At 44.6% G+C, this 27,052-nt stretch overlaps 2 protein-coding genes across 6 annotated transcripts in view; one reads left to right on the forward strand and one right to left on the reverse strand.

Moving 5' to 3' along the window:
• The first annotated feature begins 1,306 nt into the window (after window positions 1-1,306).
• On the forward strand, window positions 1,307-6,301 carry rbm15 (RNA binding motif protein 15). The gene has a single exon (XM_086034649.1). The coding sequence runs from the start codon at window positions 1,446-1,448 to the stop codon at window positions 3,996-3,998; it is 2,553 nt and encodes an 850-aa protein (XP_085890775.1). The 5' UTR covers window positions 1,307-1,445; the 3' UTR covers window positions 3,999-6,301.
• Window positions 6,302-10,981: 4,680 nt separating this feature from the next.
• Window positions 10,982-27,052, reverse strand: part of slc16a4 (solute carrier family 16 member 4) — a 28,234-nt gene continuing 12,163 nt past the window's right edge. For 3 of the 5 annotated variants that reach the window (XM_086034691.1, XM_086034662.1, XM_086034683.1), the window contains 6 exons: window positions 26,614-26,757; window positions 26,240-26,401; window positions 25,218-25,847; window positions 15,852-16,063; window positions 14,830-14,923; window positions 10,982-13,258 (listed from right to left, as the gene is read on the reverse strand). In XM_086034691.1, the coding sequence (XP_085890817.1) occupies window positions 13,047-13,258; window positions 14,830-14,923; window positions 15,852-16,063; window positions 25,218-25,847; window positions 26,240-26,401; window positions 26,614-26,757 (1,454 nt within the window). In that variant the 3' untranslated portion in view covers window positions 10,982-13,046. Of the gene's footprint in view, window positions 13,259-14,829; window positions 14,924-15,851; window positions 16,064-25,217; window positions 25,848-26,239; window positions 26,402-26,613; window positions 26,758-27,052 lie in introns of those variants that run through there. The other 2 variants (XM_086034674.1, XM_086034700.1) reach the window with 2 other exon arrangements.

The following is a 27,052-nucleotide window of genomic DNA, read 5'->3' on the forward strand; positions in this document are numbered from 1 at the left end:
TGAAGAAACAGCAAATGGTGGTGACAGTCTGGTTTATTTTTACACGGGATTCTCAGAAAAAACAACATGACTTGTCTTTAAATAACAATAAATAACGAGCTTGATTTCCACTACTGCTGAGTGACTCTTTATGTGTGTTGTGTTTTTAATTTGCAGCTTTGCATGACTGAAAAAGATGCTTGTCTATAAATGTCAATTATTTGTTTTTTTGAAGGTGTGATAGGGAAAGGGGTTGTTAAGGAAATGCTGCAATAGATATGTGGAATGCAACTTTAAGTAAAGACTGCTTAGAGAAAAAAAAAGAAATTGGGACCACTGGCAAGAAGGTACAGCGAAAACATAATGTGGAGCACAGTATACAGAGTCAATTAGCTGGTGACGCATGCACTTTATCAATGACAATTATTGTAATTTATAATTAATTTTTAACGACGGAATGTATGGACCGAAGCGCTTTAAAACGACGCAGACAGATGGGGTCGGAGGAGGATAATTTTTCTAATAAGGATGAAGGGACGAAGACGGAAGGGTACCCAGGTCGTGGATGGAGGACGGACCGGCAAATAAAGGGTAAAATCCCCAGTTTAGTGTGTATTTGTGTGTGTGTGTGTGTGTTTTGATAACGTGTGCATGATTTAAATAAGACTTGTGTCTTATTTAAGTCTTTATGTCTTTCTTTTTATTGTATTTTCAAAAAGTTCTAGAGATGCCACTACAAAAGCAGTTTCAAAGTTTAATAAATCAAACACTGACGGTACAGCTCTTTGTTTTAAGTCTCTTTTTTTTTCCTCATCCCAAAATGCTTTGCGCTGATTAGATTAGGGGGTACTTGGCTAAAAAAAAATATTTCACAGGGGGAACGTCATAGAAAAGTTGTTGAGAACCACTGGTCTAAAATGTATGTCGTCTGGGACACTGCCATCGTGTGGAAAACAACAAGCACTGCTCCTCTCTGCAGTGCCATGCAAAACATTTATACTGATGAACTAATTTCGGACGAGAGCTTGGTGAACAGTCCATATAAGAAGGAAAATGATTGTTTAAAATAATTTAATTGCAATAAATAATTCCATTGATGAATGCAAATCGTTCATTGAGTGAGTGATTATCTGCGAAAGACAACTTTGTTTATTTATTTAATTAATTTATTTATTTTTGCTTTACTTTATTTTATGTTGAAGTATACAGTATAAGCCGCTTATCAGTTTTGCTTCTGCTCGGTTTTTGATTGACGTGCACGCTCACGTCTTCCGCCCACTTTTCTAACCAATCGCGTGGTGGGGGGCGGGGCAGGAAGAAACTCTTGACAAAATGGCGACCGTTGTTGTTTTGCCGCAGGGTCAGTGAATAACACGAATTTCTTTCGCCAAAATTCTGCGGTCGCACGCAGAATTGCCGCAACCAAAAGCCCCAGGCGCCCCCGGGTTGGCTGCGCGTGGACCGACATGAAAGGTAAAGAGCGGTCGCCGCTGAAAAAACGCTCCCGGGCCTTGGACGACATTCGCGATCGGGGAGGATGCCACCCGAGCAGCAAGAAAATGGGCGCGCTGTCCCTGTCCGGCGGGAGTAACAATAATGGAAACAGCTCGGGCAAAAGTGACGGCGGCTCGACTAGGAGGAGCCTGCTCGGCGACAAACGGGACCGGGACTTTGACGGACACGGCCGGCTCGGTAACAACCACAGCTGTCAGCCCGGCGCGGTCGGCTCCGTAAGCAAGAACCACAGCAGCCTGAGCCTCTCGTTGGATTTGGCCGCGGCGAGGAGCACGTCGCGCGGGGACCAGCGCCTGCCTGCTCTCGGCGCCGAGGGTGAGTACAAAACCCTGAAAATCAGCGATCTGGGCAGCCAGCTGAGCGACGAGGACGTCGAGGACGGGCTCTTTCACGAATTCAAAAAATTCGGTGACGTGAGCGTCAAGCTGAGCCGCAGCAACGAGGAGCGGATCGCCTTCGTCAACTTTCGGAAGCCGGAGGACGCTCGAGCGGCCAAGCACGCCAGGGGCCGGCTGGTGCTTTACGACAGGCCGCTGAAAATCGAGGCGGTGTACATTAACCGCAGGAGGAGCCGCTCGCCGGTCGAGAGAGACCTCTATACCGCCGCGCCGAGTCACAGACACTTGCAGAGGCCCCTGTCGCCCACCGGCCTGGGGTACAGAGACTACCGCCTGCAGCAGCTGGCCTTGGGTCGGCTGCCCCCTCCTCCCCCGCCACCCTTGCCCCGCGAGCTGGAGCGCGACCGGGACTTCGCCTTGTTCGAGACACGGGCCCGGCCGGCTTTCATCACGGAGCGGGCCGCCTTCCGCGAGGAGGATTTTATATCGCCAGAGGATGACCAAAGAGCCAATCGTACCTTGTTTCTGGGCAACCTGGACACAGAGATCACAGAGGCTGACCTGAGGAGAGCCTTCAACAGGTTTGGCGTCATCACTGAGGTGGACATCAAGAGGCCCATACGGGACCAGACTAGCACGTATGGCTTTTTGAAATTTGAGAACTTGGACATGGCTCACCGTGCTAAGCTCAGCATGTCTGGCAAAATAGTGGGCTGCAACCCCATCAAGATAGGCTACGGAAAAGCCACACCCACCACACGTCTGTGGGTGGGGGGCCTTGGACACTGGGTGCCCTTGGCCGCCCTCGCCAGAGAATTTGATCGCTTTGGCACCATCAGGACTATAGACTACAGGAAGGGGGACACCTGGGCGTATATTCAGTACGAAAGTCTGGATGCGGCGCAAGCGGCTTGCACGCACATGCGGGGCTTCCCTCTGGGGGGGCCCGAGAGGAGACTCCGAGTGGACTTTGCTGACACCGAGCATCGTTACCAGCAGCAGTTTTTGCAACCTCTCCCAATCGCCCCCTTTGACATGGTGGCTGAGTCGTTTGTCCACCGCACAGCGCCGGAGCCTCTAAGGGTCAGAGAACGGACTCCGCCGCCGCTTCACTTCAGGGACAGGGAGCTCTTCCCTGGCGCCGAGTGGCCCAATCCTTCGGCTCTCAGAGAGCGGGTGCGGGCCCCCCCCTTCGAACCCCTCGAACACTTGGAACGCGAGCGGCGGGCACGCGAGCCCTGGTCTCTGGAGCGGGAGCTGCACGGGCGAGAGCCCGCGCGAAAGCGGCGTCTCATGGAGGACGGACGCCATCTCGACCACTCGCCCGACAGCTCTGACAGGACAGTGAGACGTCGGCGCCCCTCTCCGGACGGCAGCCCCGGAGGCAGCAGCAGAGACGGGGGGCGATTCAGCGATTCGGAGCGTCCCCCGCGGGGCGACAGACCCTCCCCCGTACGAGAGCGCCATAGCAGCCTGGAGCGAGGCGGGACCGAGCGGAGACTCAAGGGTCTCTCTGACAAGGGCCCGTCGGGTGGCAACATTTCGCTGGCCGTGGAGCGTAAACGTAAATCTGGTGACGGCGGCAAAGGAGCGGCAAAGAGAGAACGCTCCGAGGGCTCCTCCAGAAGCGCGCCGACGTCCAAATCGGACGACAGCAAGCTGACTTTGGCCTGGCGGGGAATGCTCCTGCTGAAAAACAGCAACTTCCCGGCCAACATGCACCTGCTGCAGGGCGACCACGGCGTCGCCAGCGAGCTGCTCGCGGACGGGACCACCGGCAAGCAGGTGTGCGAGCTCAAGATCACCCAACGCCTCCGCCTGGACCAGCCCAAGCTCGACGAGGTCTCCCGGCGCATCAAGGCGGCGGGCCCCGGCGGCTACGCCGTCCTCCTGGCGGTTCCGGGCTCCGCCGAGGACTCGTCGTCCGACCCGGCCGTCTCCACCCAACGGCCGCTCCGCAACCTGGTGTCCTACCTCAACCAAAAGCAGGCGGCGGGCGTCATCGGCTTGCCCGTGGGTGGGAGCCGTGATAAGGACACCACGGGGGTCCTCCATGCTTTCCCTCCCTGTGATTTCTCCCAGCAGTTCCTGGATTCCTCTGCCAAAGCTCTGGCCAAAAGCAAAGAAGACTATCTGGTCATGATTGTGGTGCGAGGTGCATCTTAAAACAAACAGCTAACGAGTCAGAGAGTGTAAAAAGGAAAAAAAAAAAGAAAAAAAGAAAACATCAACTGCTGTATTCCAGTAACCATTGCATGCCGTGTGTTTTGCATTTTGGGCTACTCTAGTATGGTTCTTGGATGTTGTATGTTGCCATGTTATCCACTAAAACGTCAGGCGGCTCCTTTCCTCCGCTGCAAACGAAAAGGGCGTGCAAATTTTGAAATTTGCCCAGGTTGCAAAATCCCAAACGACCATTTGGAATACTTTAAAACATATGTTTCAGAGGAGAAGCAAATTGGAGCCATACAGGAAGTGGACACAATAACATCTCTAAAACAAGCGAGACGTGTAGAAAACTAGATAAATTATTCCCAATGAACTAAGTGTTAAGTGGACACATTGTTAAGTGATCCTGGCCTTCACGTGTTGTTATTGTGTCTACTGCTCCACACAGAGGACAGTGTCGTTTCAATCCCTGGATGAAGAATGGGGTGAATGCAAAAGTATGCACAGACAAATGTTTAAGTTCCGTTAAAAAAAAAACAGGAATTTGGTACAATAATACAACAGTCATTCATGTCACGCTGCTTCTCCCCACAGTAACACCTTTCATTTATTATTTTTTTTTTTTTATTTTTTTAAACCAAGGAGCAAGTGTGCAATGACACACAGAGGATGGCAGGTGGCGCACTGGGGCGGAGTTGTGACATGTTTGATCATCCGGTACTTTTGGGTCAACTTTTTTTTTTTTTTTTTTTTTTTTCCATGTTCAAGAATTGACAAACATTCTTTTGTGCACAATCTCAATGTTAGACCACAGCCAGGCCAGAAGGCCCCATGCATTATGACCGCTGGTTTATGGAAGTCTGCTTTTACCAAGATGGTAATGATGACGGGAGTCCTCGATTTAACTTTAATTTGTACGCAAGTGGGAACGCGCTGTAGTCTGAACACTAACCAAAGCTGAGGCAATAGTCAAATCGTAATTACAGCGCGCAGTAACTACAGCATGATGACGTATTCATACGCCGATGTACCGTCAAGTTTGTGAGCTCCAAATGCCATATTTATTGTAGTTTAACCATTTGGTATTTTAGCACAACAAAGAAAGAGTGGAACTCTATGAACTTTGTTGATACAGCTCTTAAGAAAAATTAAGAAACCACTGCAACATTATCAGTTTCTCCGATTTTGCTTTTGATTTGTATATGTTTGAGTACAAATATTTGTTCTAACTACTGATATCTTAATTCTCAAATTTTAAATACAAATATAATTCAAAGCATTTTATTTGAATTTTAAAAAATAGTCAAAGTGCAAAAAAAGTCCAGTTGTTTTGTTTTGTTTGGTCTCTTAGTTTTTGTTCAAAGCTGTATGTAAAATATTGTGATTTCAATACTGAGCCCCCTAAATGTTCATATTAAGTGAATGATTACATTTGCCTAAAGTTTAATTTCTAACTGTCTTCCTTAATCCTCCTGGTACATTTTTTTTCAAGAACAGCAGTAGTATTCCAGGCTCAAGTTGACCCGGGTGATGTTTAATCATCCCAAAGTGTCAGAAAAGTAAAAGAAATCCCAATATACATTGTTTATATTACAATACTAACTATTGATGTTTTTATATGTAAAACTGCATTCTTTAAAATGAGTCAAATTGACCCCCCAGGTAACAGGTGGGCTTAACCTGCAGATAGTCCGAGGAATACCTCTTCGATGACAACAATCACAAGTGAGCGCTTATTATTTTCCTTTTTGTTGTTGTCTTGGTAAAGGCAGACATGAGGGGTGTGAGTGGCCATACTTGTGCTCTCACAATAACAAATACTAACTTGTTTTTGCTCCGTGCTTTAGTTTGCTGTTTTTGTTTTGTTTAATAGAACCGGCTGTGTAGTCTATGGGGCAGAGGAGGAAAAAGAAAATTAGAAGTAAAAAAAAAAAAAAAATGTTTTGTGTTGACATTTTGACTGAAACCACAAAATGGTCCTTAAAACAATCAGTAAGTAGGGCTGTGTCATTTTATTTCATCATTTCAGCATTTGAATTGACAATTTCAGAAATCCATAACATGACACCGAGGCCTACTTATTGTATCTGTTTGCACAGTGGCTATAAAAAAGTCTACACACCCCTGTTCTAATGCAATGTTTTTGTCTTATAAAACATGGCACCAAGATAAATCTTTTCTAAACGTTTTGTACCATTATCACCTATAACCAGTACAACTAAAGGTTATTATTATTTTAAATCTGTTAATTGTGTTGTGCATTTTATCGGTAAGGGTAAAGAACATTTTGGAAAGATTTACATTGGTCTTTTTTTTTTTTTTTTTTTTTTTTTTTTTTTTTTTTAAATTACATCACACACACCTGGCATTTCAACAGAGGTGTGTAAACATACCCACTGTATGTGTGGAATCACCACTGCTCTGAAATGTATTGAGGCACGAGGACTCTGCCCTCGACGACGACCACGACGTGTTTAAGTTGTGTAGCCCACCCCCCCCCCCCCAACACATACACACACAGCTCTGCGCCGTGTGCTGACTTCCGTGTAACGTTTGTACGCGCCGATGTCACGGGCGAAGAAGGAGAGCGAGCTGTTGACGTACCCGCAAAAAAAAAAAAAAAAGTGCATCAATAAATTGTTCATTTGAAGGAGAAAGCTTCCAAGTTTCTTGGATGGAAGTGAATTGAGGAAAACGAGGAGATGGTTGTGTTTCCCAGGAAGCTGAAGTGAAATATTCGGAGAGAGGGTGGGCGAGAGAAAAAGGGAGCCCACTCGCTGTTTTGCATAGAGTTTGCACAACGTAAATTACTTCAAGCGAGCACGGAGGAGTCGCAAAACCGCTGGGCAGGAGTCCACTCCAAGCACTCCTCTCGGGTGACGCCTGTCAAGTTGCCATGGCGACCCCCGAGCCCTGGCTGTGTCAGGGGTGCTTTGTGTGGTTTTGCTTGGGGAGGAGCATGTTCCGCCGTGGGAATATTGTTTGCAACAACAAGATCCATCCTCCTCGTCGTCTTCATCATCTACTGTTTTTTTTTTTTTTTTTTTTTTTTTTTTCCCCCTGACGCCACCGGAAGGAATCCATACTGAGGAGTCCTCCAAACACCCTCCCCCCCGCCCGCCTCCACTCCATCCATCTTAGCCGTGTTAGCGTGCAAAGAAGGAGTCAAGATTGAGCCCGTCTGGAGGAGTTTAACGCCGTCCGTCCGTCCCCGCTTCTCGGCTGCCGAGGTGAGTACGAAGGAGGACAACAAGGCCGCCCCGCTAGCTTTGTATCACTAGCTAAGGCGGCAGCGGTAAGTAAAGAAGTGCCGTGGTTGTCATGGCAACGCGTCCCACGACACATACGCAATCTAAAAAATTCCAAGAATAAGGCCTGGAGACGATGATAATGCTCACCTTTGATTAATGACCCTTCTCGTGACTAAGGTTCAAACTGGTCGTTTTCACACGTACTCAGAGAATAGTGTTTCATAACCTTCATTGAGCCAAAACACAAATAGTCAATCAGCTTTATTTGCAGACTCGAGGTTCAGGCATAGACAAGCAAGATACGCAATACAATCAATAACATACGAAATCTCAGTGTCACCAAATAAGTACAAACAAATTACTTGTATACTAAAATGAGATCACAAACGGCATCTGACGGATAAATTTGCATATCCGATTTTTTATGTTCTGCAAAGTATTGAATCTTCCACTTAAAATCATAACCCTTTCAGTAGTCCATGTTGTATAATAATAACCATCTCAGAACATTCAAAACATGAACAAAAAAATCTCACAACAAGTAAACCATACTTGAAATAATGATCTCATGTCAATTAAGTTCATGTGAAATCAGGTGGGCCTGTTTAGTTGAATACAAAGCGATTCTATTGTATGATGGCAACAGATGGGGCACAGATTAATAGTACCTTCTGCCATCGAGTGGAAGAGAATTTAAATCTGCCTGGCATAGATGAACAACAATACATCATTTGTAATAATTGACCAAGAGGCTGGGAATCATTTTATAGAATATATTCACGTATGTGCTTGTCGCTATGTGAATCACATGTCCATTTTTTTATGAGGAGTTACATTCGGAAAATCTGCAAGATAGTCACAAATAAGACGAGATGACCAAAGAGGGCAGCAATAGAACGACAGCAAAACAAGAACAAAAAGAAACAACAAAATAGACAAAACCAAAGAAGCTACCGGTAAAGTCAAGTAAAGTCGGTGAAAATAGAACCGAAAAGTATGACATCATCGCAGTCTCCACACACCACTGGAAAGGAGACAACCAAAGAGCGAGCTTGATGAAGTTCCATACAACTGTCCCGCTCATTCAAAAAGTGCAGTAGGTATAAAAGTAGAAGTACTGGCTATCTATATTTACGTTCTGACACACTGACATCAAGTCTGCGGCAGGGATTGGCAACCTATAGCCCACGGCCTGCATATATAACGGCTGGTGTCTCAAAAGACACATTTCAAATCCAAACTACCAAGTTGTCCCCTTCAAAGTATTCCCTATGGAGTCTTACGCACTTGCCCAGCATTCTTTGCCACACATTCATGCGTGAGGGATCCTCCGCCACGTCATCGTCGCGGCCACCTTGATGTCATCCCCTTGACGAGCCCTCCTGGATGGCGATGTTCTTCGCGAGCAGGAACTGTCCGATGCTCAGGGCGTTGTGAGCAGCCACGAGTCGTCATAAACTAGCCATGACTGCCACAACACTCGCCTCTTGTGAATGAAGCAAACGCCACAGGATCTTTTTGTTGGTCGTCTGGCCCACATGGATAAGGAAAACATGTAGTTTAGGGTTTGAAGTACTGTAGATATTATGTGAGACGAGTCCTGGAAATTTTCTGGCACAACTCATATTTACGCTATTTTTTTTTTTTTTTTTTACCCTGTCTAGGAATGAGAAGGCCCTTGAGCACAGCATTTTTCCCAAAACTGGTCTACGGGAAACACTTGACTTATCGTTACATACAATACAAATCGTTATTGAAAACATGTCAACATGTCTCGACACGGAAATCCCGGAGTGTCGCGGTTTAACGCCAATTGATTCGATTTTATCCCTCATGCGCTTTTAACAGCAACCACAGCCGTAACAGTGCTGGACAAATGATAATACAATCTCACAAATAACTGCATAAAATATTATTAAGAAAGTATCCATAAAAATGGACGGATTGAGGTTATCTAAGAATCATTTTGCCTCGTAGATAAAGTTGGCATATCAGTCAATATCCATATTTCATGATGCCGTAGCATGAGAAAACCCTAATATTAACTAGAAGTGGCAAAGGTACTCAAATTCTGTGCTTGGGAAAAAAAAGGGAAAAAAGTAGGTATAAAAGTAGAAGTACTGATTCAACTTCTTAAGTAAAAGTTAAATGTAATAAAAAATGTTGTTTTGCTGCCAGGAAGATAATCAATACCCACTTTCATAACTTGGCACAATAGGGGGTTGGAGGGTGAAATGTTCTCTGTACACAAAATAGTTTCCCTCTCATTAAATTGGATAGTCTCCTTATGAGAAGGAAAATAATTCTCTGGACACGTATCAAAACGTGGTCCCATAGCTTTGCCAAAGCTGTGAACTGAGTAACAAAAATGCTAAATTAGCTTAAGATGACAACTGAAATCAACACATCTTTAGTTGTTTGTTTTTTTTTCTCAGATTTGATGGAGAATTTGATGTTTTTTTAAGACTGTTATAAGACGACACATTCATCACGAATCAGGGTAAGAAAGTACAGATACGTTTTCAAATAAATATGACACCAAAAAATTAATAACTGAAGTACAGATGCCTGAAAAATCCACTTAAGTACAATAATTAAGTATTAGTATTATCACATAACTATTCTGAATACTTATGTGATAAAAATATGAATACTGTATTCATATACAAGTATAATCAGAGCAATCTTGATATCATCTGTTATCCTTGAAAAAAAAGCACTCTATCATATAGTTTCCTAAATTATCTTACAAAAGCTGTATCAAAAGTTTATACATTTCCTACCATGTCCATTAATCAAAAGTGACCAGAGTGCACTTTCAGACCACGTGACACACATACCAAACAATACATACAATACGATAACATACAATATGTTTGTGTGTGTTTCCTTTGCCAAGCTTAAGTGAGAGAAGGCTGCTTCGTCCACAGGGCATTGAACGCACCGCCACACAGCCTGTCTACTGTAAGTGATCTCTTTTGCTTTACTCTTAAGGTAAGTTGTTTTGCCCTTTTGTGTACAAAATCACTTTACACGTACTTCTGGGTGGCAAAAACTCTGATTGCACCACTAGTAAACAAACTCTAAAATGTCATTTGACCAAGGCAGAGTGGTATAGGAAAACGGCGAATGGTTTGAATGGTGATTTTAGCTAATCTACAGTCTTGGTTTTAATGTGTGATGTGTCAATGGAAAATATGTTGCAAGAAGTCAGAGAAGACACGCCTGTCGTAATTTACATTTCAACGAGTTAATTCCAAAATAGACGTGGAGGAAATTCAGACATAGTCAAAATCATCATTGAGAGACAAGCTCATTAATGGAATATTTTTACTCGGTTTAATGGCATCGAGACACTATATTGATAGATAGACGGAGAGTGTATGCTGTAGCGCTGCTTTGCTAAATTACTCAAAGACAACCCAACCAAATGGTTTTATACATACCTGTGAAAAAGTTATCACAAACTGTTTTTGTTCCCAGTCTTGCGATCTTTGCAAAAAAATAAATATTTTGAGGCATATCTGTTTTTGTCAGCGTTTACAGTTTAGGTTAACGGTCGTCAATCACTTTTCCGCCACCCATAAGTACTTTTGCGCCTCTTATGTACGAACATGAAAATGTCTACAGCACTGCTTGTACTGTAAATGAAATAATTTCAATAAAACAATTGAGTTCAATTCAACATTGTCCTGATTCATTCGCGTTTGGATAAATCACACAAGAACAGCCACGTGTCAATTTTATTTCAGCTGGCATTTAAAAATGAACCAACAAAAACAAACAGAATACCTTTGATTGGTTAAAAGCACAACGTTTTCTACACTCTCGATCAGTTAGCCAGAATAAAATACAGTTGAACTCAACTGCGAAGCAAAAGAAAATGCTATCAACATAATAGACGACAGGTAATAATAAACCCCAATCAAAAGAAACGCTTTACAAAATGTGGCTTGGCCCTTGAACGCAACTCGTGAGAAAGGGGGGGCTTTTGTACATTGTGGCTGCTGGGGTGATTGCAACAGCAACACAAAAAGGCTTCAGGGCTCAGTGCAGCATTGTTGTGCAAGTGACTTGAGGGAGAAAAACAAGAACTCATTGAGCTGACATTCTTGCAGTAGGAGCCCTCGTCTGCCACTAGAGGGCAGTGTAACAATACCTATAGTATGTAGAAATAATAAGACCATTAATAAGCCTGTTAGTAAATTTCTCACATGTCTTTGGCTGACATCACAGGAAGTAGTTGCTGCAGTGTACCCCCTAAGGCAAACAGTGGTGGAAAAGGAAAGTACAAAAACAGCCCGGAAGACTTGCATAATAATCCTAAACGTTGCCATTTGATGACACCTCACTCCGAGACAACTGCGGAAATAAAGCTCAAAAAAAGCTGAGCCTGCTCGCATTGACCCATTGAATGTGTGCGTGAGTGTGTGCATGCGTGCGTGCATGTGCGTGTACGTGTGCGTGCGCGGGCGAGGTAGGCCGAGTAGTGCTGATGCTGCAAAACGGCGTCTTTGTAAAGATCAATATTGTTGCCAAAAAAAAAAAAAAAAAAAAACAGAAGAAGGCATCGGGACCACGTTACACTCGCTTGCAATGTACATTCGAATAAAAGGATAAAAGCAACTGAATTAGTCCCTCACCTAACGGCCAATTTTCACTATTGGATGATATTTTTGTGCTCTTGATCAGCTGCTCCTTTTAAAAAGAAGGTTCTGACGCTCCAGGAGGACGTAAAGCTTCTGGTGCTCAAAGGAGGAAAAAGTGACACAAAAGTAAAGAAAAACGAAGAAATACGTCTTCAAGTCACCCACTATACGTATCCATCCATATTCCTATTAAGCCCCTATCCCACTGAGGGGCGAACATTTCCGACTGTTGGCGACGGTGGACAAATGCGTTTACGTCAGGGCTCGTTCAATGTCGTAAATGTTCGCCAAACGTTCACCAACAGTTCCAGTGGTTTTTATAGTTGCTACAGGCGAACGTCTGCCGACCGTTTGGCCGTCATTTGTGACCTTGAACGAATTCTGACGTGAACGCAACATTCGCTGCCTTCGAAAACACTCGCAGATTTTCGCCGTTCAGTGGGATAGGGTCTTTGGAGATAAAGCGGTTTCAGATAATGGGTGGATGGCTGGATGGGTTAGCAGGGGTCCCAGCTGACTTTGAGCGAGGGGCGGGGCACACCCTGGGCTGGTCATCTGCCAATTACATTTTTTTTTAATGTAAAAAAAAAAAAAAAAAAAAAAAAAAAGGCCAAAAGTTACGCACGAAGACAAAATCACCCCAAAATAATTTTGTTAAAAAAAAAGGATAAAACTAGTTCTCCTAGGAGCCCCACCCCTTTGCACAGCCTCCTTGGCCTCTCCCAGCGGGTAAATGGACACATGTTGGTGTATGTAAAACCTACGTATGCGCCATCGCAGCCTGGAGCCCATTGTGTTTATCCACGTTGTACAAAGTCATGCAGCTTGTTCCAATTTGGCCCCAAAGTGCTTCATTGCGAGCGTAACGGCTTCTTAACGGCGTGTGCTTGTGGTGAAAAGCAAGTTTTTTTGCATAGCTTATTTTCAACAAGGCAAGAGTCGGCTAATAGTGTATGTCGCTGCTATCCAAAATGTGCTGGATGCCATGTGCCTCTGATACAAACAAGGGATTATATATAATATACTGTATTTCTATACACTACAATTTTGGCTTTTCGACATTCTGTCCACCAGTCTCATGAATCCTTGGGTGACGATTGAAGGCCAGAAGGGCTACGCGGGGACCCGACCCTGCTGGTGGGCTCTCACACAACGCCATTGTGCGGGCGGTCTGGGGCGAAGCTGCCGTTGGTCCTGCAGCCGCCCTGCGCCGTCTTGGCCGGGCACGCTTTGTTTTGCCGGGCTCTCCAGCGTTGGGCCAGCGGCTCCATGAAGAGCGACAGGGAGGAGAGCAGGTAGCAGAGCCCCGCCAGGTAGAAGGAGCAGTCGTAGGTCTGCGTGTAGTCGTACAGGAAGCCTGGCCATGCAGAGAAAACACAATAAATGAATTCCCATTCAACACCGGGAAGAGAAGTCGAGTAGCAGCAGTTTTGTCAGAGTGAGTGCCGGGGGAAGCTGTTTGCTGGTGGATGCTAAATTAAATCAAATTCTTTTTAATTGCTTACGCTTTCTGTATTTTGGCCCAAGAATGTCAATGAGTTTTCACTAAGACGCCTTGTCGCTAAGCGGAATTCATGGAGCACAACCGATTGGTTGGCATACGCACATCAACTGAAGGCACTTGGCTAGTCGAAAATGATGCCAAGAAAACCGGCGCTATTGACAATCAGTCACCCCCAAAAGGCCAGCCAACATTTACCTGCATTTCCATCAATACAGGGAGGCCCGCCTCGTTCTTTAATTTGGCCCACCGTGCAATTTACATTATTTTGAAGATCCTGTATTCGCTGCATTTATTTCACCATTAATTCCACTTAAAATTTGGTGAATTAAAATGCATTTTTTTCATCGCATTATTATATTGAAATAATTGGTAAATAATTTAATACATACTTGTCAACCCTGGGCTGTGCTGAATCTTAAAAAAGTTGTAATTTGCCCGTACATTTTTGTGTATAATCTTACACAGTATCTATTTTCAATCTTACACAGTGTTTATCCCTCAACGGGGGGAGAGGAGTGGGGGGGGAGCTGGGGGACTTTGCTCGTGAAAGTCGGCCGAAGTTTGCAGTCGGAATCGCTAACGGACGCTCCGGATTAGAGCCGAAATGGGCAAGACGAGATCGGTCTAACAAAAAAACGAGTTTTTAAAATTTTTTTTTTCCCCGTCCAAAAATTGTTATACAGCGTACACTATTTGAAATGATCAAAAAAACGTATAAAATACGGGGAAAACGTACAAGTTGACAGGTATGTTAACAGTTAAGAATAATAGCAACAATGAGAATGAATTATTATTTTATTATTAAAGGGGAACTATTTCGACATACGCATTTTTACTTGTTTGTACTCATCTCAGAACGAGCTGATCTGTTCTAAAAATTGAATATGGCCACACTGAGCGCATTGTTTGCCCAGGGCTACCCTCGGGAGGGAGACCATGCAGAATAAACAGCGCAGTCGGGCGTGCGCAAACAAGAATCTGCTTCAGGTTTGTTGTCTGTCAAACGGTAGGGTTGTTTTTCTTGATGAGTGGTGCGCTATTTACGAATTGCCCTCGAAGGAGTCACTCGTTACATTTCAACCCTGAAATACTGCAGCTGGCATGTGGGCCTGTCAATTTTCCTGGCTGACACTGGGGGAGAAACTTGCGTAGACGTTTTTTTGACCAATATGATATAAGGCCCGATGATTCGACACAAAGTGATATAGCGGCTTTTTTTTTTTTTTTTTTTTTTTAACGATACAATTCGATAAGATGGTGATTTTGATATGATGTTTTGATCTCGTAACGATAGCTTTTCTGTAAATACACCTATGCTAATTAAAGGTAGGTCTAAAAAAAAAATACATGTCACATGTATGTATAAATAATGGACTGGTCACCGATCTGTGGGAATGTGAGGGGCAGTCTGTTTGGTGACTTACCTGCCAGAGGAGGACCCGTGAGGCAGCCCAGGCCTACAAAGAACATGGAGAAGCCCATGGAGTTGTTGAGTTTCTCTGCCCCCACCAGATCCACCTGCCGGAAAAGAAATGTGAACATTATCTCGGGGGGCAGCAATTTTTAAACATTGAAAAATGTCACCCACAATAGCGCCCATACAGTAGATGAATGTTCACAAATTCACTCTGTGAGGACATGTGATATTTTGCTTTGTTTATTTTAGTAGCAGTATGACAAGAGGATGGAATAACACATGCTGCAATATGGCAATACTTCATATTGACACGGGCATGTGCGTGGATCGGGTAGATTAGCAGCTTTGATAATCAACTTGCACATGATAACTTCCTCTGTGCTAAGCAGATAGTGGTCCGAACACGCCACCCTCTGACTCCTCGTCAGCTAACGTGTACAGTAACGTGGCCTCGAATCTTTCAACAGTCAACATGTGAAACCCTTAATTCCATTCGGCCCGCACTCTGCTCACTGCATATTTTCGTTGAGATCATTGTAGGCCTACAGGACATGTTGTAACCAGTGAAAATGTACGTGTAAACCCAAATGTCACCCTAAACGTACTTAGTACCGCACCCTGGCTAGCTCAGAAAAAAAGGAGCCCGAGTCACCGCTTTCATCGAATGACGCGAATTTGCCTGGGCTCGTCTATCATAACAGAATGGACCAAATAGTCTCTTAGACGCACGTCTGAAATCGTAAAGGAAGATGGCCCTTTTCGCGTGAATTCCCGAGCTTGTAATTTTCCCAACGCTTATTGGCAATTGGGCCAAACGAGACCAAATCATAAGCAGGTATTGTCACGCTAAATTGCAAAAGATATTATTGCTTGTGCCCTCTAATGCGGGTGGAGAGGACATGAAGAATAAATTCCACAAACACGTGGGTGGAAAAGAGGTGAAAAGCACAAATGATGACATCACTAATGTTTATATGGACTGTTTGTCCGAGCTAACGCTAACGCATGCTCACTGAGTTGCCGTCTCACCAGAACAGGTAGCAACAGAGCCATGTAGCCGCCACAGAAGATGGCAAAGAAGACGGCATAGACCATGAGCAGGATGTAGGAAGTGGCCAGCGGGGAGAGCAGGTTGACCAAGCCGCAGAGGATCAGGTAAGCTTTGTGGTAGTGATACTTGTGGAACAGGTTCCGGTCTGTCACCCAGCCCGAGGCCAGCTGGGCGATGGTCTCTGTGATGCCTGCAAAAGACAGAAAAACAAAAGTCACATATTTCGCGCTCATGTTCAAGATTCAAAGGATATCAGGCGAAACATGTTTCCCCCTTGCTGTGAAATTCTTATTTTGTTGTCCACGTGGATGCCGGTGTAGTGTAACATTCAATTATTATTGAATTATTGCGAAATAACGTAACATAAAGTGAAAACGTGCAACAAAACCCAACAGCCTGGTGTTATTACGCAATCTTAAATATTCTCATGATGTCCCCTGGCTTGCTCCGCGTCGTCATCATCATCATCATCATCATCATCTTCATCATCACATCCGACGGTGGTTGCTGGCTTAGTTAAACAGTTGTAAACAATTCAATCCACTCACGATACTCCCAGGCGGTAAGTGGATGTGCATAGGAAATTAGCCAGATAATGAGTTAGAAATAATGTTATGCACGGATGCTTTTTTTTTTTTTTTTTTTTTTTTTTTTTTTTGGGCGGTGGCGGCGGCAGAGGGGGGGGGGCAGACCGACGTAGTGTAAGGACGGAATCGTTTTAAAAGTGCGAGGATGGACGGGGTTCCGAAGACGATTATTTTTATAAATAAGGACGGAGGAGATGAGGACGTACGGGCACCCAAGTTGCGGACGGAGGAAAGAGCGGCAAAAAAGGGTCAAGTGCCCAGCTCAGCTTATTTTAACCTCCAGATCCCGTCCCGTCCCGTACACTAGGGCACAGGACAACATGCTAAAATTATGATTCAGCATTCATTTTTGAACAGCCAATTTGCATCGCAATTCAAGTCACCACTGATTCGTGCACATCACTATATGTTATAACGCCAATAAAAAATCAAACGATGTTGCATTTTTTTTTTCAATTGCCCAACACACACACACACACCTGCCGCCATATTTACATATTGCACATACCAGAAACCATCACTGGCCACCATTTTAATTGCCCTTGATTAACCCCGAATTAAGTTCAGCTGCTCTAGTAGTTTTTCCCAAAGTTTTTATTTTTAGCTTTTTAACCGAAGCCTGAAGGTTTTGTGCAAACACTGAACTGTTTGTAATTCCCTCCACCTTGTCTAAGCCGCAAGCGTGCTACACTGCAGGCATGGTTTCATTATCCCATAACAACATTTCTCAAACACACGCGGGGAAAAATGTGTTCCGGGACAATAAAACCAAGGTTGAACTTTTTGGTCGTAATTCCAAGACATGTTTTGCACAAACACAACACTAGTTATGCCTTATCTGTTGGTCCCGATTTCTGCTTTTCAAATGGCAAATATTCTGCCTGGGAGTCATAGGAAAGCAGAGACATTTATTGTTATCTGCTTTTTGTAAAGTGTCTTTAGGTGGGTATAAGTGCTCCATAAATTTGACGTATTATGTTATTATTATTCTATTTAGCAGGTCTTATAAATAAAATCAGGCTCGCGAAACCAAGACGACACAGCAGGATGTCTGTTTGAATTTGATATACGACACAGGAGACCCCTCCTCGATCGATTTGTTTCTCTTTTTTTTTTTTTTTTTTGGGGGGGGGGGGGGAACCATCCCACAAAGCAGTCAAAAATAAACAGTGATGTCATCCGGCCATTACTGTAAGCCATCGGCCATGTGCTACCGCGGAGAGTGATGGAGTGGCGCTTGATGACTCAACAGATATGCGGCCGCAGTGCACAAGCCGCAGCCCGTGCTGCTGCAGGGATAACTTCAAGCTCAATGCATCAACGAAGACGACGCGCTGCATGCGCAGCAGCGGTATCGGGGGAGATGCGATAACAAAAGCAGACGCCAGGGCTGGGCATATTTGTTTTTGTTGTCAGACGACGGACGGTCCAGCCGCGATAAAGCGATTAACCGTTTATTTAATGCCATTTTGCCACTCCTGACGTGGAGCGGCGGCCAGCGCTGTTCGTCCAGGCTCGTGGTCCATCTCGGCTCACGAGGATGTAAAAGCAGAAATCTAAACGGCGCTTGTTGCATAACCAACGTCCGCGGCGAGGTCGCAGAGCAGCGGAGATGCAGCTGTGTGGTGTTTACGTGTTTGCGCGTCGCCGTGTCCCGACCCGAGGTGGCGTCGCGGCGCGTCTCCCGCTTGCACCCGCACGTTTGTTTGTGTGCTTTGGCTGCGGCGGGTTGGCGCACATCCGCAGCTCTTCCTGTTCAAACCGGGATGAAATAGATTCGAGCGGCGCCTTAAATTGATCGGAATCGTAGAAGGCTTGTGCGCGGGTGTCTAAGGGACAATTGGCGGGTTATAAGGAATGTTTGCGAGGCATCAAAAGGTTATGTGAGCGTAGAATGTAAGGCATTGAAAAAAATAAGAGTTTGGTGCAGAGCATGTAACGGTTATGGTAGGGTATGAGGTTAGGTGGTTCAAGGTTTGGGTAGGTTTGTCACGCCAAATTTTAGCGTCGATGTGGGGGACTGATATTTGACCGGCCGTTCGGGAAAAATCACAAAATTCTCCCCAAAATCCCGATAGCCAACATGCCCTGGTTGGAAGGCATCAAAGGTTTACGGTAGGGTATGAGGTGAGGTCTTAAAAGGTTAGGGAAAGGTGTGAGGCTACAAAAGGCAACGGTATGTATGAGGCCAGGGTTTAACTCATTCACTGCCCTTCCCAGCCATTCAATCCTAGGAATTTTTTCATATTTTTTCCAAATTTTTTCAAACGTTAGTATAAAAGAAGGTCTGAAAATGTCTGGCAGTGAATGAGTTTAAAAGGAAGTCAACAAAAAAACTTTTTCAAGAATATGTTCTATGCAAGCCCATTAGTTTGAAACAAGGCATTCTGATAAATATTGCGTTTGTGGGATAAGACTTAATCCACCCATTTTTAGCCATTTCTGGGAGCGGCCATTTTGTCACTTTTGTCGACTGAAAATGACATCACAACTGCTCAGGGCACAGGTAACGACCAATCACGGCTGACCTGTTTTCTGAAGCTGAGCCGTGATTGGTCCTTACTTGAGCCCTGAGTAGTTGTGATGTCATTTTCAGTCGACAGAAATGACAAAATGGCCGACCCCCTGAGATGGCTAAAAATGGGTGGATTTGGGTGGACGCAATATTAATCAGAATCCCGTGTTTCAACTAGTGAACTTGCATCGAACATATTCTCGAAAAAAAAATGTTTGGGCTGACATCCCCTTTAACTGTTGTTCTTGTAAATGCTTCTAAGTGTTGTGCTTTTTGGTTGTGTGAAGCACATTGAGTTACTTTCCTTGTGTTTGAAATATACTATATATGTAAACCTGCCTTACCTTGCTTATAGGGTAGGGTATGAAATGAGGTGTTAAAAGGTTAGAGTAAGGTGTGAGGAGAAGCATTAAAGTTTAAGGTAGAATATGAGGTGAGGCATCAAAAGTTATGAGGTGTGTGGCATTCAAAAATTGAGAGTAGGGTGCTAAGGCATCAAAAGGTTTCAGGGTGAACCGAGGCAAGGCACCAAAGTTTAGGGCATGATATGAGGTGAGGCATCAAAAGGTTACTGTTAGGGTGCGTGGCATCAAAAGGCGTCCTCCCTGCCGCTCCCCTTCCTGACGGACGTGCAGTCACGGGATGAAAGTTGGGGATAATAAGCGGCCGCTGTTGGTTTTTCCCAGCTTGGCCAAGGAACTTGGCTGCACCCTCGGCTCCGCCGGCCAGCCTCTTTTGTGCATGCTGCCGCCTCAGTGCCCTTCGGCAAAGTGTCTCTCGCTTGGCCTCGCACGGAGCGAGGGTGCCCCACTCGTTACCGGCAACTTTCCTCAGCCGGCCGTTGCTTAGCGACTAGCGGCTAGCTCAAAAGGGCTTGAGGAACAGGCCGAACCGGACCTTCCTTCCATTGAGTCAATGGGCCTCTATGACAACCGTCGGGGTGGGGGAAGAAAAGCGGGGCCAGCGGGATGCCAGTACGGCGCTTTTGTGGCGCGGGTGGCACTCCGTCACTCTCATTACGAGCGCACATGAGCTCCGAACGTGACAGAACAAACAGGCCCCAATCGAAAGAGTCGGGTGGTCGTGAGGGAGTCACACACGACGTCAGTGATTCCCAACCACCGCGCCGTGAGAATTCATCAGGTGTGACCGTCCCGTTTCACATCACTGGTCGCAATTTCAGTTGGTCTATAGGCTTTATTTTGTTTTGATATACATTTAGGTTTCATGTAGTCATAAGTTAGTTCGTTAGTTAGTTAGTTAGATAAGTGGCTGACTGGCTGTATTTGCAGAGTTTTTCTTTCCAGGTTCATACTGTGCCCCCTCTTAAAGAAGCAAAGTTCGAGCCTTTTTTTTTTCCCTCCACTTTCCTTGAATTTTCCCTTTTCCTCTAAGAAACTTGCCAGGCTTCCCCTTCTGTCTAACTCTGTTGGTTAGTTTTGTTTTTTTTTTTCATGTTTCGTGGACAGGTTGTGACTTTTGTGAATTTAGTTGCTCTGTACTCCTGTACTTGCACGTGGACACTGAATTCAATCAATCAATCAATCAATCAATCAATCAATCACCCAATCACCCAATCAATCAGTCAATTTCAGTGCTTAAAGCGGAAGTCAACCCAAATATATTTTTTCAAGAATATGTTCTATGCAAGCCCACTAGTTGAAACAGGGCATTCTGATCAATATTGCGTTTGTGGAATAAGTGTTAATCCACTCGGTTTTAGCCATCTCTGGGGACGGCCATTTTGTCTTCTGTCGATTGAAAATGACATCACAACTGCTCACAACAACCAATGACTGCTCAGATTCAGAGAACAGGTCAGCCGCGATTGGTCGTTGTGAGCAGCTGTGATGTCATTTTCAGTCGACAGAAGACAAAATGGCCGCCCCCAGAGATGGCTAAAAACGAGTGCATTTTGCTGCCTAACTTATATTACACAAACGTAAAATGAATCAGAATGCCGTGTTTCAACTAGTGGGCCTGCTGGGAACATATTCTTGAAAAAAATATGTTTGGGTTGACTTCCCTTTTAAGAAGCATGGTCTATATGTTAATTTATTGCTTGTGTTTTTTGATAAATACATGGAAGACATTGAACAAATTATTGCATATTAAATCGCTATCGATTCAGGGAAAAATGTGTAGTTCGAGTTTTTGAAAGCGCTCATCCCTTCTACATATGATGTGTTTTTGCTGTTCTTCTATCTACGCTAGTGACCAATAGTGACCAGTCACTAGCATTCAAAGGTTGTTTTGCGCTTTTGTGAAAACGACAGATGAGCCAGCCGTGAGATAGCGAGCAAGAACTACAACTGGTGTCTACACAACTTGTGCCAACTTAGCAACGTTTTTGCTAGAGTTAGTGACTTTTCCAAACTCTCTGGCATCATTTTTTTTTCCCAAAAAGAGACAAGCAAAGATGACAACGGTGATCCTAATGCTAGAAACATTCTTATTTCCTGCACTCTGGAGGGAAGAGGGACACAAAGATTTGGCCTGATAAAATTATACACAAATCTACAGTATCATAGACTGTATGTGTTGGATGTATTATAAGTCATCAATGTATACATCATTACTGCCAATACCACTTACCTGTATATTTGGGAGCCCTGACTAGGAATGGCTAATAAGAATTGCTGGTTGGTGCACAAAATTGATGTTAGATTTTTTTTTTTTTTATGTGTAATTATGTAATTTTAATGACCACTTATACTTTTGTTTCAAGTTTGTATTTCCTAATCATAACAACATATAACATATTAACACACATACTGTAGCATTTTAATGAAAGTAGACAATATGCTTTTCCTAAATACATAAAAAATAATATAGAAGAAAGTCAGCATTAGCATGTTGGCTTTAGCCCCCGGCAAGCGTTCCAGTTTCTCTTGTGGCCCCTTTTGCAAAATTAATTGCCCACCCCTGCTCTATATTGTCCCTAGGTGTGATTGTGAGTGTGAATGGTTGTTTGTCTGTGTGTGCCCTGCGATTGGCCGGCAACCAGTTTATGGTGTGCCCCGCCTGCTGCCCGACAGCTGGCAGAAATGCACAACTTTTTGAGCGGGGTTGAGTAACCTTTTAAGTATAGTGCTTTTTTATGTTAAGCTTTTTACCCCTAAATACAGTATATACTGTAAAAAAAAAATTTTTTTTCCAGAAATACATTTAACCCTCACCGATTCCCAAACCACCATGCCTACTAGTTTTACATTTACATTGTCAACTTGGTGGTCGGTGTATTTGTGTTTTGAAATGTGTCCACGGATTCACCTCACATGAAATCATTATTTCGGCTGACACGTCACACGTTCAAATTGTGGTGGTAGGGAAGAAGGCTAAAATCATCATTTATCCATATACATAGTCTTTTTTTTCTTTTCAGTTGCTCTGCCTTGGTTAAATGACATAGAGTGCTTTATTAGTAGTGCCACCCAGAAGAAAATGTGACAGCATGGTGAGTGGTCCTATTACTGTAAACCGGTTGCTTTCCTTCATGCTACTTGTATGATAATTAATCATGTGAAAATGTTGGCATTAATTATTCCAAATATAATTCATCTTAATTCCTTCATTTTAGGCAGTTCAAGGATACATGAATGCAACAAACATTCCAGAACTCTTGATAATGTAAATGCTCGGTGGGCTGCATGGATTCAGTGACTGTTTTTTTCTGTTTGAGATACAAGTTTCATTTGCTGCATGACCACACACGGGAATCTCAAATCATCTTTCGACTTTCAAATGACTGTTCCAGCCTCCCCCAAAAAACAACAGAAATTTTTGTAGTGTGTTTTCAATACGGTAAATCGCCTTATCACAAAACTGTAATGACGCATTTCCAATGTAAAGAAAGCATATTTGTGCACTTTTCTTGTCAATTAAACACCTGCTCCATCTGGTGTGCGTACCTTGGCCACCGGAGGCTGCGGTGTAATAGAGACATAAAGAGATACTGTGCACGGAGCGCAACAGTAATATTACTTGTTCTTCGCAGAGGATAAAGAATGCATGCCTGTGAGTCTTGTTATATGATCTGTCTATATTTGCTGCTCCACCGTTTGCGTCAAAATATCCTTGGCTAACAGAGTTACTGTATAACAACGACACCGACGGTGGTCGCGCGTGGGCTTTATTAAAACGCCAGCTCACCCGCGATTCAATTAAGGAAAAGCGCAACAGAGAACGGATCCAATGATTGACTCGAGTGAAAGGCAGACGGGAGCATGATGTTGAAGATCATGCATCCTCATTCAATAATTAACAAGCGCGTTGAGGGGGCGCTCTTGAAGAATGCATGCGTGCAACTGGTCCCAACGCACATGTTGTTTTCACAATATAGTGTGAGTGTGAACCCCGCAACCCCCCCCCCCCCCACCGCCTCCCCCCACCCTAGCCACTAGACCAAAGTTCAGCTTTTATGTAAGAGCATTCATTGCATAATACTGCAGCGTCTGAGCAGCTCACAAATAATTCATGGCCACCAAAGTTGATGGAGGACTTGATGAAGCTGTTCCTACAGCACCCGAAAGGTCTCCTTCCAGCTCATAAACGGCACGTTCAGCACTCGCGTGGTCATTTCAAATCCATACATGTTGTCAATGCTGCTTATACTTTTCTGTACGATTCCACGGAGTCTGTGTGTTCGCATCGCTGGAGAAGCATTATCAAGTTTGTTGTCCTGCCTTAGGCGCGGCAACAGCCGCGTTTTGAACCATTGTTGAACGAAACCTGACTTAATGGCGCCTTTAGCTGTTTCAAATGTCGGAACAATTCTTAAAAAATGGGGTCAAATTCTTGCTTCAAGATGTTTCTTAACACTCCCAGTTGGAGCTTACTGAAAAAAACGAAATATCAAATTTTGAATTGCACGTTGCGTATTTTAACTCATACACTGCCATTGACCATTTATTTGTCTTTTCACAGTCCAGCCATTCAATCTTAGGAACTTATTTATATATTTTTTTCAATTTGTTTCAAACGTTAGGGTAAAATGAAAATGTCTGGCAGTGGATGAGTTAATCAAATCACTTTGCCTGACAAAAGCCCGCTAGCTTAATGCTAACAGATAATGGGAAACACCACAGAGGGGCTAACGGAAATAGCATTGAAATTAGCCGTAGTTGGACAATTTTAAACAACTTCTCTTCGAACAGGAAATGGTAGCAACACATACATACAGATATTTGGAAAAAATGACTAATATTAGTGCATCTTAGTCGCAAAGGGTTTTTCCTGTGTATCATCACCGAATCTAAGTATAGAAGGTCTTATGTATTATAATTCTCCCTGGTGGACAAGACACACTAGATACACAATGCCTGTTGAAACAATGCATGAAATAATCAAGCACAAACTGTTTAATTCTTTCAACTGTATCAAATCATGCTCTTACTGTATGTTTTTATTAAGTACAATAGGCCTACTGTAGAGTGTGGAATTGGGTAGTCAAAGTAGAACTAATGAATCATAAAAAAAGAAAATGTCAATTACTTTGTGCACTCTACTATACATTTGTCGGATGTGTCTTTAAGAGGTGTGGCCTGGTAAGTCACATCAGTGGCTGAAGTCGAGCTCGCTGAAGTTTGTGGTGACAGTTTGGACGACGTAACTTAAAATAGAATTCAGTTCAAACGACAAGTTGTTTTAAATGTGGACCAAATGAAAGTTGGTCGGCATTGCAGATAGCGGAAGTATAGACCATAGGTCGCAGGGTACATCCGACATGTACGTTTAAGACTGACCGCCGCTGACCTCAACTGAAATGTTGACAAAAAAAATGGTTTTGGGTGTTGCACTGCCAGATAAAGGCCCTATCCCAAAAGGTTTTGTTTTTTTTTGGTTCTCTCTGCGAGCCTACCTCACCTCATAGCTAGTTAGCTTAGCGCCTGCCTCGCATTCCCCGGGAAGTTCTCGAGCAGCCGGGAAAGCAGAGAGGATGGGTGACTACGTAGGGGCACGTACGGCTGCTGTTTGAAAGTCGGTCAAAGTTGGAAGACGGAAAGGCAAACGGAAGCCCGTTTCAAATGCTACATACTATTTGTTCCGTCCGGACAAAAAGGCGGATAAACGGACGGCCGACGGCCACCCCGGCTGCAGGCGGAAGGTGATAAACGGACCGGGAAATTTGAGTCAAATGCCCAGCTCCGATCTACGGTATGTATCGCGCAGCCCCACGTCATGGCGAAATGTCCTATTTAGTAAGTGTGCAGGGAGAAGACGGCCCAAAGTGCGGGCCTTACCTGCCACAGAGATGATAAATGAAGCATCCATGGGGTCGATGCCCAGCGTTCTGGCTCGGGCGGACAGGTGGAAGTAGGGGATGAAGTAGGCCAGCTGGCTGAAGACCAACGACCACGTGTAGATGCAAAAGAACGGATCCTTGAGTAAGGAAAAATCGAGTACTTTGGCATTCGGGGGGCTCTCCTCACATGGCGTGCCGGCGTGGACGGAAGGGACTCCGACCGGGGTGGACCCATTCGTGGTGCCGTTGAGCTCCAGGGAGCCATCGGCGGTGGTCTTGCACACACCCACGTCTTGGTGGGTGTCGTGGCCGTTGAGAACCAGTCCGTTCAGTTCGGCGTTCTCCAACTGCCGCTTGCTTTCCTGAGTGCAATCCAGCTCCTCAAGAGGAGGACGAGGAGGGGACGGAAGTGAGTCCGATTTGGAGATGCCGTTGGATAAATGCGAGGAGCCGTTCAGGCAGCTTTTGGCGTTTTCCTTCTCCGAGGAACTCTTAAGGGACACGGCTGGGCTCCTCTGGCTGGGGAAAGCGCAGCTGGAGGAGGTGGGGGGTTTCACTTGGATGGGCCGCAGGAGCATCCCGGTGGCCACCAGGTTGAGCATGAGGCCACCGAGGATCAGCAGCGCGCCTGCCAGGGACACGGAGAGGAGCCAAAATAGACCATTCTGTTAGAATACAGTCTAGATACGTATCATCGATGATATTATGGAAGTAAATAATACAGGGTGACCCCAATGAAATGGGCCCCAACTTTCATTTCTTAATCAAACAAAATAATAATTACAGAAATGAAGAAAAATGTTGAGGTATAACTAGTTTGTTGTGTTTGGAACATCACATTAAAACATTCTACTCATTGGACTTTTCTTCTTTAGAAATCCATTTCAAATTTCCAAATCCTTTTTCAGGGACCGTATTTTTTTCAGGGGGGAGTCACCCTGTATAATGTGAATGTCTGAATCCCAAGAGAGAGAGAAAGAGAAAGTGATGCAAGGTAGGTGATGCATTTGTACCGCCCACCTTGCCAAGCATACTGGTCCAGGAGCAGCTGAGTGAACGGAGCCAGGGCAAATGTCAAACCCATGCCAGAGCGTCCAATGGCATACGCCGTCGCTAACTTCTTCCGGAAGTAGAGCGCCGTGACCACCGAGAAGGATTGGTAGAGTAGTGCGAAACCCATTCCTGCATGGAAGAAAGTTTTTGAGCAGTGGTGATCAACCCCCGCGAGCTGTAGTTTAGGGATCTGCAAAATAATCTGCGATAAATCATTATGGCGTATCATTAAAAAAAAAAAACGTTGAACATGTTCACATAGTAGTAATGTTGAATTTTTACGAGGGGGGGGGGGTCCCAGAGTCATTACAGAAATCCACAGGAGGACGTTTCCTGCTCACCTACGATGACTCCCATGCTGATGTAGAGGAACACCACGCTGTTGGCGAAAATACTGATGAGGAAGCCCCCGCTGACAAGCAAGGCGCCCGTAATGGACGTCACCCTGGTTCCTACCTTGGCGCAGGCCACCGAGGCGATGGGTGCTGATGGGTGACAGCGAAGGGAGGAAGCATGACGATACAGGCACACCCAACAAAATACCTGACTAGGCAATCAAAGCACAGTGCAGCGCACAGGTGCCACACTTTTGAGGATTTTTAAAAATCGATTTTTCACTCTTTTCAAACGGCATTAGCTTTCTTTCTTTTTTTTTTTTTAACATTGTTGGGCTGACTAGTCATGCAGTGCGGTGCATTTTCGTGTCAGAACAGTTTTCAGAACATACTCCCACTATTGCAGTTATTACTGGTGAATACTTATTTGAAGTGCGGTCGGACA

Source organism: Filicampus tigris, chromosome 1, assembly GCF_054856515.1.
Source record: "Filicampus tigris isolate MCC_2025a chromosome 1, RoL_Ftig_1.0, whole genome shotgun sequence".
Lineage (NCBI taxonomy): Eukaryota > Metazoa > Chordata > Actinopteri > Syngnathiformes > Syngnathidae > Filicampus > Filicampus tigris.

Bases quoted from the DNA above. Each gene is read 5' to 3' on its own strand.
- rbm15 (XM_086034649.1), top strand. From the start codon at position 1,446: ATGAAAGGTAAAGAGCGGTCGCCGCTGAAAAAACGCTCCCGGGCCTTG.